This window comes from Apiospora hydei (genome assembly GCF_038363865.1).
Source record: "Apiospora hydei strain CBS 114990 chromosome Unknown utg000008l_segment0_segment0, whole genome shotgun sequence".
Lineage (NCBI taxonomy): Eukaryota > Fungi > Ascomycota > Sordariomycetes > Amphisphaeriales > Apiosporaceae > Apiospora > Apiospora hydei.
Genome location: NW_027117367.1, coordinates 1015170 through 1025573, shown reverse-complemented (window position 1 = coordinate 1025573; position 10404 = coordinate 1015170). Strand labels below are relative to the sequence as shown.

General features: G+C 53.2%; 3 protein-coding genes across 3 annotated transcripts; 2 read left to right on the top strand and 1 right to left on the bottom strand.

Moving 5' to 3' along the window:
- Positions 1-576: 576 nt before the first annotated feature.
- On the bottom strand, positions 577-1503 carry PG997_010895 (NAD dependent epimerase/dehydratase; the record flags this gene model as incomplete). The annotated part of the gene is made up of 1 exon (XM_066815210.1): positions 577-1503. One exon carries the CDS (start codon positions 1501-1503, stop codon positions 577-579), a length of 927 nt encoding a protein of 308 aa, XP_066664500.1.
- A 2542-nt stretch (positions 1504-4045) lies between these two features.
- PG997_010894 (uncharacterized protein) lies at positions 4046-7657 on the top strand (the record flags this gene model as incomplete). Its single annotated transcript, XM_066815209.1, has 1 exon — positions 4046-7657. One exon carries the CDS (start codon positions 4046-4048, stop codon positions 7655-7657), a length of 3612 nt encoding a protein of 1203 aa, XP_066664499.1.
- Positions 7658-8978: 1321 nt separating this feature from the next.
- PG997_010893 (uncharacterized protein) lies at positions 8979-10035 on the top strand (the record flags this gene model as incomplete). The annotated part of the gene is made up of 3 exons (XM_066815208.1): positions 8979-9182; positions 9252-9362; positions 9523-10035. The coding sequence occupies 3 exons, from the start codon at positions 8979-8981 to the stop codon at positions 10033-10035; spliced, it is 828 nt and encodes a 275-aa protein (XP_066664498.1).
- Between the last annotated feature and the right edge of the window lie 369 nt (positions 10036-10404).

Below are 10404 nucleotides of genomic sequence, written 5' to 3'. Positions count from 1 at the left end.
TGCAGCGACAGCGCTGAAGTTCAAGCACGTTGAGGCGGCTGGAGAGTTCGTCTGATTCACTCCCTGGCAGCCTAACTTTCTCGGCATCTGCGACGGAGCGCAGACCAATCCCGTATTTCGCTATGGAATGGAATGTTTTCGAAGTCCTTTTGGACTACATATCGGTTTACTCAATCGGCATTTCGACAGTTTGTGACATGTTCGCTCTACAAGTACCTACTGTACGAGTGAACGTGAACGCTGAATTGCGGGAGGCCTCCACTGCCGGAGCGGGGTTGTAGAGACAGCAAACAGCAAATGCATCGCCGCACTGCTTGGGATTGGATTTGACCCCAAGATAGGCGTTCAAGGGGAAGCTTACCGCATGTATTCTTATTCGTAAGACCGCCAGTCCCTCCCTCAGTCGCCGAGTCTTTTCGATATGATGACAAGTTCATGTATCTAACACTGCCACTATACGCGTATTGATCATTCAAGATATGCACTTATTTATACATGATGGATGGATATAATGAATATTTGATCCAATTGGACTGCCCAACCCCTTGAACGCGACTCAACCTCCATACCTTAACTTTAGCGATTCCGACGCCACCACACTGCCGCCACGACGCCAGCAGCCGGAACGCCCACCATGAGCGAAACCTTGCCGACCATCTTGCCAAACGCCAACCACCACATCAGCCCATGCGCAAACACAAACTGCGACGCATCATTGACATGCGGCAAAGGCTCGTCCGGCACCTCATGTCCTAAGAACTCGCATAGTGGGCCCCAGCCGTCCTGGACTTTGTACTCGAGAAGCCGATCCTTGGGCACGACGCGGCGTACGTGCGCGTAGTGATCCGCAAAGGCCTGGCGCGCCGGCGTCTCGGGCGACGAGAAGTCAGTGATGGTGCGGAACGCGATGGGACACACGAGGTCCCGGAACCGCACAAACGGCCCCGCCAGGCTCGGATCCCAGGCCGCGACCGTCTCCCAGCCGCGCCAGCGGTTGATGGCGCCCGCCGTGGTGTCCATGCTGCGCAGCCAGGGCTCGACGTCGCGCGTCTGCAGCACGACCTTGGCGTCCGGGTACGCCGCGATCAGCTCCTCGGTGAACAAGTTGCAGGGCACGTCGCTGACGCCGTCGTAGTCGCCCAGCAGCTTGTCGAACTCGGTGCGGCCCCACGCGGGCCCCTCGCCGTGGAACTTGGCCTTCAGGGCCTCGCCCCAGAGCGCCAGGCTGGTGCGCGGGCTCATGATGGCGACGGTCATGTGGTACGGGTTGTAGCCGAGCTTCTTGAGGGCGTGGAAGAGCGTCATGGTGCCCGTGCGCGACATGCCGAGGCAGAGCACCCGCATCGGCTTGGTCCGCGTGCCCGGGTGCGAGTCGATGAGGCGTCCGGTCTCGGGGTGCGGCTCTAGGTGGTAGATCTCCTTGACCTTCCGCGCGTCGAAGGTGTCGAGCATTTGGGGCTGTCGCGCGCCGACATGGCCCGTGGTGGTTTTGGTGTCGGGCATCTTTGGTGTCCTAGGTCTGGGGTGCTGGTGCTTAGGATTCTCAGGTGAAATCAGCACGTCTGATTCGCGACTATGGGCCCAGGTCGCGTATGAGAGTTGAATTGACTGCACACTCACGCGGCGACATCCTTACTTTTTGTACCTCGAGCTAAGCGTGACGAGCTGAAGAAGATCTGACATGAGCGACTCTCTGGAACCACGTTTTGACTCCTTGACCCGCTGCACTAGGCCAAGTGCTTACTTACTCCATGGGCATAATCTAGACGCAATAAAGTCGTCAGCGCTAATGGTGATGCGAGGCTTGGCTGGCCTAGTAAAGTTGCCGAATTAGGAAAGAGCGGCTGAAAGCCGAATTGCGGCTTCAAAGGTATGCTATCGCCGCCAACGGGCTGTGGAGCGCGGCCTAAATTGCCTGTCATAAAAGAAATGCATATAGGCAATATATCGAATCCGTTTCTTCGTTTTCTTGATTAGAAATGAACATGTTAATTCTCGATTTTTGCAAAAAATAGGGTGTATGAATTTCTAGTTTCTTAAGAACTATGGGGTATTATGAGTAACTTGAATCGTGGGATACGACCAGATACCCGTACCTATCCTTATGTATAGCAATATGCGGTAGTGATCCATAGCTCAAATACGCCGGATGCAATGCCGACGTCGACGGATACGTGTCAACTCAACTCGAGGAGGACGGATACCCCTGGAGCTGGCTGAAAAGCAAAAGTCGCCCATAAGGATAGAAGTCAAGGCGGCCGGCTGGAAGGATCAAGTATGGAGGCAGCTAACTGCTGAGATGGCGGCCTGGATCTACCAGACAGAGGTATACGACAAATTGGCCACAGCACAGGCGATATACGCCACAATGTCTTGCCGACTCAGCATTGAGCCGGAATATATTTGATAGTCGGATCATATGGCATAGACTACATCAAATAAATTCACTCAGACCATAAGAGTGGCGTGGTTCTCCCTGCCAAACTATTGGCCGATATCAAGTTGTACGAGGAGAAGAAGGAGAAGAAGGGGAGGAGGAGGAGGAGGACGGGAGGAGGACGAGGACGGGAGGAGGACGAAGAGGAGAAGGAGAAGAAGAAAGATTTAGAGAATTATCCTGATGCTGCCACTGCGCATGAGAACATTCTATCGAGTATGTTGCAGATGACTCGGTGGGGGCCCTAGCAGATCTACCAACGGGCAGATATATAAACATTCTTCTCCGTCTTGACGGCCATATTGCACTCGAAGAATGAGCATGGAGCGGTCGCTGGGGGTCCAAGAGAACCAAAACAGCATAGTGCGGCTGGGCTGGAATAGAGCAAAGACATGGATGGAGGGATAGAACCTATGTAGTTATATACGCCACTGAAATTGCGCTACCCTGGCTTTCTTCTCAAAACAGCAATATGGGTCGCGTTGTGTCCAGAATCAAGATGAACTTTTGCTTACCCAGGGGATCTAGCTTTCCTACGTAGTACGCTGCCCAGATTGGGGATAGTGACCAGCGCTGTGATCTATTGATCTCAAAGTCATCAGATCGGCCCGGCGTTGTAGTATCACAGCCTCGGGCCCGACGACGAGCCAGCAGAGGCTAGTCTACTGGTCCAGGTCTGCAAAATGGAACTGGGTCCCAAGCATCAAGGTTGCACGCCATACGGCACAAAGCAAATCGAAGCGATCACCAGGCAAACGATCAAGAGGGAGCGCGGAATCATGGAGAATACAACCGCATCTTCTAATATGGGATAACATCGTGAATCTATTTGTATGCAGTGTCCTTGTGATTCTCCGTTGACGAAATCCGACAGCTCGGGGCGCGTGCTGGGAGCTGGTAGGCGAAGCAAACGTGGCGGGGGTTATGGGGTTATGGAAGGACAAGCCGTCCATCTTCACTCTATGGATGGGTCAGCTTCGGTGGAAGAAGAATTCGAGATCCGCTGGGTAGGATGGTGACAGGGTTATATAGTGGTCGTAAATGTATACCTAGGTATGGTGAGATGTATCGAGAAAGTCAATCTAAATTCGACGCCTAAAAGGTGGGGTGGCAGGCGCTACTGGAAGCTGCGCAGACAAGCTGAAAGGACCGGGCGTCGGTGCCATTCGAGGGTGAGCTCAGAGTCCTTTAAAACCGCCCAGAGATTATCTATTCGCAAAATCCGCATTTGATAACCATGTCTGGTTAAGCAATATTTAACTGAGAAATGTACCCATGTAATAATACCCGGTCAGATATATGTACTTAGTTGCTCAACACCCGACTGACAGCCCTGGAGTGAAGCTGCTTCAACCCCGCAGCGTTATTGGCAGCGTAGTTGTTGCTTGCCTCAGGTGCCCAACCTGCCACCTTCCCTGGTTTAGTACAGCAATTGCCTAACATGTACCCCGCTGCTTACTATGTGCGCTGGTGCCCCAATGGCAAAGCCATTCGTCGTTGTCATGGCCCACATCATTCATTTTTATACAAGTACGTGCCTGAAATTTCAATCCCCAACTGTTATTGTACATTCTTCTATTTTTAGCCAAATGATACCGACACTCAAAAATGTCGGATGATGCCTCTTGCGACGTTGAGCAGAAAACCCAGGCCGTAGCTGCGGGGCAATGGCTGGTCCACCTGTGCCAGAAGGGAGGCGCTCTCGGCCGTGCGCTTACACCGTTGGAAGAGAAAAAGTTCAACGAGTTCTTCGAGTTGTACGACCACGATAAGACATTCAAACACTACCATATCCAAGCGGTACATCACAGTCTTTCCGGGAAAGACTACAGACTTGCTCAGGCGCTTTTGGTCAAAGATAAAACCAAACGATTGCTGCAGGACGATCCCTTTGCTCTTCAGATTGCCATCAAAGCTGTTCGCATCGAACCCAGCTGCCTGCACAAGTCGATAAAGGAAACCGCGCCACGACTCCTCGACACAGCCAAGCTATTGATAGAACATGGCGCAGTAGCGAACTCTCTAGACGAAGATGGTAACTCTGCCCTGTTCTATACCTGCGTGCTGGGATACGCTGAGCTGTTTAAGCTGCTCTGCGAGTCGGGTGCAGATTTCAGCACCACCCATCAGCGACGTATACCGGAGCAATTGCGTCGACTCAAAGGGGACGATTCGGAAGCGAATGGCGCAGCCCCAGACAACGTCAATCTTCTCCAAACCACGCTCGACTCCCTGATTTCACCTCAGAGGATCACGGACTTTAGTTGGATCGGCTACCCTCCCGGCATGAATTACGACTACCATATTTGGAAGCTGGACCTCGAGGCGACGTGGGGCGGTATTGTCCTTGAACTGATGAGGAAGGGGCTAACCTGCGCACCGGACGATCTTGGGCTCGTCAAATTGCTACACGTATCCTGTAATCAAGGCGCACTCGATTTCGTTACACCTCTGCTTGAGTTTGGCGCCTCCATCAACGTGCCTGACTGCCGTCTGATTGCCGAAACTGGTCGCGAGCAAGGCGCTTGCAACGGAACCGCTCTACACTCTGCCGCCGCCAAGTGGCAAATTCCAACAGCAAAGCTACTGTTGCAGCATGGAGCAGATGCTCACACAACGAGAGCGTGCCGCAGTTACTCTGCATCATGGGACCTGACACCGGTGGGCCTTGCGCTCAATGCAGTGAATGGGAAGGACGAAGATAAAATCTGCAAAGCGCTGGAGTTCTGCGAGCTGATGATGCAGGCCGAGACATCGCTTGACGGGAAGGATTATTTGGAGGTCCTCAACTTCTGCGCGCAGCGTAGTCGTCTTGAATTTCTACGCCGGCTGTTACAAAGAGGAGTCCGACCACCAACCATGCCCGACACAAGCAGTCTTGACGTGATCCTTCTGCTCCTAGAACACGGTGTCAAGATAGACCCCCCAGGTCTACAAAGAAAGGCTATGGAGCGCAATAGGCTGCCCATACTCCGTTGGAGCGTCGAGAAGCATGGAGGCTTGCTCTCATCTGATCCGGAAGGCTGGGGAGCGATAGTCTTTCGAGCGGCCGTAAGGCGACCTTTGGCAACGGAGATGCTGAAGTTCCTAACTTCCGAGTACCCTGGCCCGCATGTCGATTCCGTGTTGCAGATACGGCCCGACGGAAAGCGAGACTCGACACTTGAAAAGACCAACTTGCTACAGATTGTCCTTGGAGGGGAAGATGTAAAGACCGTCAAGATCGCTCTGGACGCCGGTGCCGATCCAAGATGCCCAGGCTTGCCTGAAGATACCCTGACGGCATTCCAAAGGATGATAAGGACAAGCAACATGACTCCTCGCCCAGATGACTCTCTACAAATCATCCGGCTACTTCAGGACAAAATGCTCCATGGGACATTGTGGACTCCACCCTCTGTAACAGAAACAAGAGCCAAGTCAAAGGAAGTAATCGAAACACAGAAGAGGATGTGGGATGCGAGAATCGAGAGGCTTGTGCAATCCAGGTGCGCAATACCCACTTTGCAAAGCTTGAAGTTGTCCCAAAGTCAACATACAGATGCCATCACTCTTGGGACTCGGCATACCTACCCTTATAAGGATCTGGCTGGCACAAGCTCCATGCGCCTGCTCGAACTTTTACCATCACCTAGCCGAACAAGCCCTATAGAATTTCGGTTAGTTCACTCGGATATCACCCATCAGCCTCAATACGAAGCTCTATCTTACGTCTGGGGAGATCCTGCCATGGAATGTTCGGTCTCTATGGACGGCCACCCCGTTTCGGTCACACAAAATCTCCATTCAGCTCTCGTTCATCTCCGGCATGAGATAGAGGTACGCAAACTCTGGATTGATGCTCTCTGCATAAACCAAAGGGACACCTCGGAGCGCAACCAGCAAGTAGTCATCATGGGAGACATATATCGGCGTGCGACGCAAGTCTTGGTCTGGCTGGGCGAGGCTGCCGACGATTCCCATCTCGTATTTGCCCGTATCAAAGAGGTAAATGACGGTATCATGAATAGGGTGCAACCGATGGAACAGGAGCGCCGGGCGTGGAAGGCATTGATCACGAGGCCGTGGTTCTTCCGAACTTGGGTTATCCAGGAGGTGGCACTCAACACGCGGAAAACCATCATAATATGCGGGGATGATTCGGCGCGTTGGTTGGACCTGGGATCATCTAAAAGTGACATATCCGGTGGTGCTTCCGGGCTAGGAGGGGCACGAGGCCATGCGAAGAAAAACGCATATCATCCGATCGGTGGCGTTGACTTCAACAGCCGCATCTATTACCTGCGTTTGATGGACCCAGGGCACCACCCAGTGAACATCATGCGTTATAGCCGGATGTGTCAATCGAGCGACATCAAGGATAGGGTTTACGGTGTGTTGGGCCTGTTCGAGCCTGGCTTCATGACCATCGACTACAAGCTGCCCGTGGAGGAGATATTTCGGCGCTTTGTGGAGGCTTCCATCAAACTTAAGGGCGAACTGTCCATCCTGCAATCGAACGGATCTCAGCGACACCTGTCGTCTCTACCTTCCTGGGTCCCCGATCTCTCCAGTACCACACCCCTCGGCACTCTTCCCACGACCTATTTTTCCGATACCTGCAGCCGATGTGACGAGTTCATCTTACGCCAAGCCGATGGTTCAGTCACCACCATTGCCTCGACAGGGTTCCCAAAGAAGATTCTCCCAGGCCTGGACTTTAGAGCTGACGGTGCACTTGTGGTGCGCGGGAAACTGGTCGACACCATCACCGCCATCGGCCCGGAGCTCCTATCAGGAATCGCCTATGCCCCCAAGCGTTACCAGGAGGGCGCCGAGGCAGAGCCTGGCTCTTTCGCCCACGTGTTCCGGGAGTGGGAGTCGCTGGCCGTGTCCCTCATCCCGACCTGGGGCCGCTTCCTCCCGAGCTCCGTGACCGACGCCTTCGCGACGACGCTCATCGCCGACCAGGGCGAGCTGGGCGACACGTGGGGCCGCCCCGACCGCGCCTTCTGCGAGCACATGGAGGGCTTCGCGCAGTGGTACCGGCTGTGCGGCACGGGCGTGCTCGAGGCCGCGGACCCGTCGGGGTACCTGCGCGACGTCGAGTTCTTCATGCACTGGGCCGGCACCGAGGCCAAGCACGCGGCGGATTCCCTCGCCGAGGGAAAGCTCCCTCCCGCTTGCGATGGTACAGGAAGGATGTGGAGTATACCATCTACGACCGGCGCTTCTACGTGACCGAGGGAGGGTCTATGGGGTTGGCGGCGCCGGGGGCGCGGGTGGGAGACCGGATCGCGTTTATACCGGGGGCATACCAACCCTTCGTGTTGCGGAAGAGTGAGGATGGGGAGGGTTGGACTATGCATGGGGATTGCTACTTGTACGGATTGGATGTTTTCGCTCTGTTCCGGGATGACCAGCATCTGGTAGAAGAGTTTGTCATTCGGTAAAGAGTGCTCTACGATACATGCAAGATGGCTAAGAAGTTTACCATGCTGGCAATCCAGCTGGTACAGCTGTCTTCACGAGCTTGAACGCCTCGCTCATAGCATGGCTACATGTTGCGCACCCGGTTCACTCCCGTGACAAAGTGACTACTACTCAGTTGAGTTTCTGTTTGTTAAAGTCTACAGCAATACTGGGTGTAAACTGCGTGGATCAGCTGCACTGTTTTTGACACTCATCTAACAAAGAACGAAGAGTCACACGGTCTTACCTTGGTGGGCATTCTATCCATGGGTTGTGATGAAGGCAATCAAGTCTTGATATACGTTATATGGCTGCACAGAAGCGGTAGCATGTTTGCTATGCGTTTTCTCAAATTGGCTATTACTACAAAAGATCTTACAGTGGGGCTTATAGAAGTATTAGAGCTTTTGTCTTTTCTATACACAGTTGACCCTCTAGAAGATTGCAATTGATATTGTTCCATGTTGCCAATAATCTTGACTTACTGCAACTCATCTCGTGGACCAATACTACGGAGGGTTTCGTTATAATATATAAGAATGGTCTAGTAAGGAACAAGCTAGCACCTCAGTAACGTGAGCAGGAGCTTACCGACGATTAAGCCATGGCATATTCCCCTTATAGGCCATGGTTTTATAATGAAACCACCCAAGTACGACGGGGACATTAACGGCCTTGATACTATTATAAACAGTCCGTGGTCTTTTCCATTAACACAGCAGATAGATTGGGACTCCAAGTACTGGGCCTCTGTCTCTTTGCTCTACTTGTCAAGCACCAACTCCGACCCAAGCTCTACCGAAAAGTGCCTAAAGCCTCCTGGTAAAGCCAAGGTCACTCAACAGTCAAGTGAATGAAAGTTACAAGTGAGCTCCCCCACCTCAATAATGGCTATTATCTTGCAGCGATTGTTCTTTGCCATTCCCTAGGTACCTACTCAAGCCCCACCACCAGCCCTCTCCCACCTCCACAACAACACTTATTGTGCTTCCCTCCCAACTCACCACCACCCAACTACTGAACCCAATCAACTCACGAAACTTTTCATCAGCTCTCTTCAGTCTCTGGAATCACCACATAAGACTTCATCATGATCGTTCCTTCATTGGACGAGCCCGACCAGTGGCGCCGCGCCTCTCACGCCACTGTAAAACCCGAGCTTCTTGACCTCTACCGAACTGAGAAGGATTCCGACGTCAAGATCAAGTGCGATGGCTACACTTGGAGCCTTCACAAGTCCATCCTTTGCGATAGAAGCAAGCTGTTCCGTGACGTCCTCAACGGCAGCCCTGACGTGAGTGACACGATTCCCAACCATCCACCCTTTGTCTACCCAATCTGCAATGCTGACCTATTTCCAAAGGAGCTCAACCATGATGTGGTGTCAACAGCTCGTGGAATCTGCAGCCACCTCCTTGACGATGGAGTCATGACCATCGATGGCTCCTCCGACGAAGAGGTCGAGATCGCCTTGGTGTTTCTCTATGCCGGAATCTGTAAGTACATCACCTTTGTTTTTCCTGTCTTCTTTTCCATTTTGTTACCTGATAGTAACCGTCCACACATAACCCTCTCTACTACTCGCCTGATAGGCAGAAGCAACAGCTTGCTAACCAGGACATGTTGATGTACAGACCCCGCCACTCTCAAGCACGACGCCACCGCTTGGGAGTGCTTCCCGCATCTTCGAGGTCGCCGAGTACCTCGCCCTCGACGGCCTGCAAGAGGTCTCGATCCGCACCCTGATCAAGTCGCTGGAGCGGGTCAAGGAGGCCCTGTGCCACGCGTTGACGGCCAAGGCGCTCCAACACGGCCAAGGCGGTGATGATCTGGACGGCGACATCGCTGCGGAGCTGCGCGAAGCCTTCCCGGAGGAGACGCTCGACGATATCCACGAGATCTGCGAGTCGGCTGCTCCCAACAGCGGTTTTGAGGCGCTCCAGCAGCCGACGCTCGACTTTATGGAGGCCACCGTCTGGGTCTTCTTCGGCCCCGGCGACGCCCTCGAGACGTTCGAGGCGCTCCTGGACCAGGATTCGGCGCTTTGGTTCGAGCTGGTGGAGTACATGATGCGAGGTCGGTCGGCTACCCAAGCGGCTGAGGCAATCGCACTGTCGCGGCAGGGCTCGTCCGCCAGTATGGACTAGATTTTTTCATGGAGGGTATGGCAAATCCGAGGTTCTTTGAGCGGCGCTTTTGCAGAAACTGGCAACGTTTCTATATCAACTCACAATGCTCTTGAATGGTTTCGTGGCGCTTCTACCAGAGCTTGAAGCGTTATTACATGAATCCGGTAGAAAAAATGAATGCGCTTAATCGCAGACACCGCTCGTTAACTAAATCAGGTCTCCGTGCAAGGGTGACTTGGTATACATATACCGCTAGTCATAATATCATTGTGTGTTTCCTCTTGATAACCAAGAGTGGTGAAATTCAAGGAGCCACATCCTCCGTTCCTAAAGTAGTAATTAAGACCCGGCTGGTAAGCAAAGACGTCTCCGTGAAGAGAGCTCCCA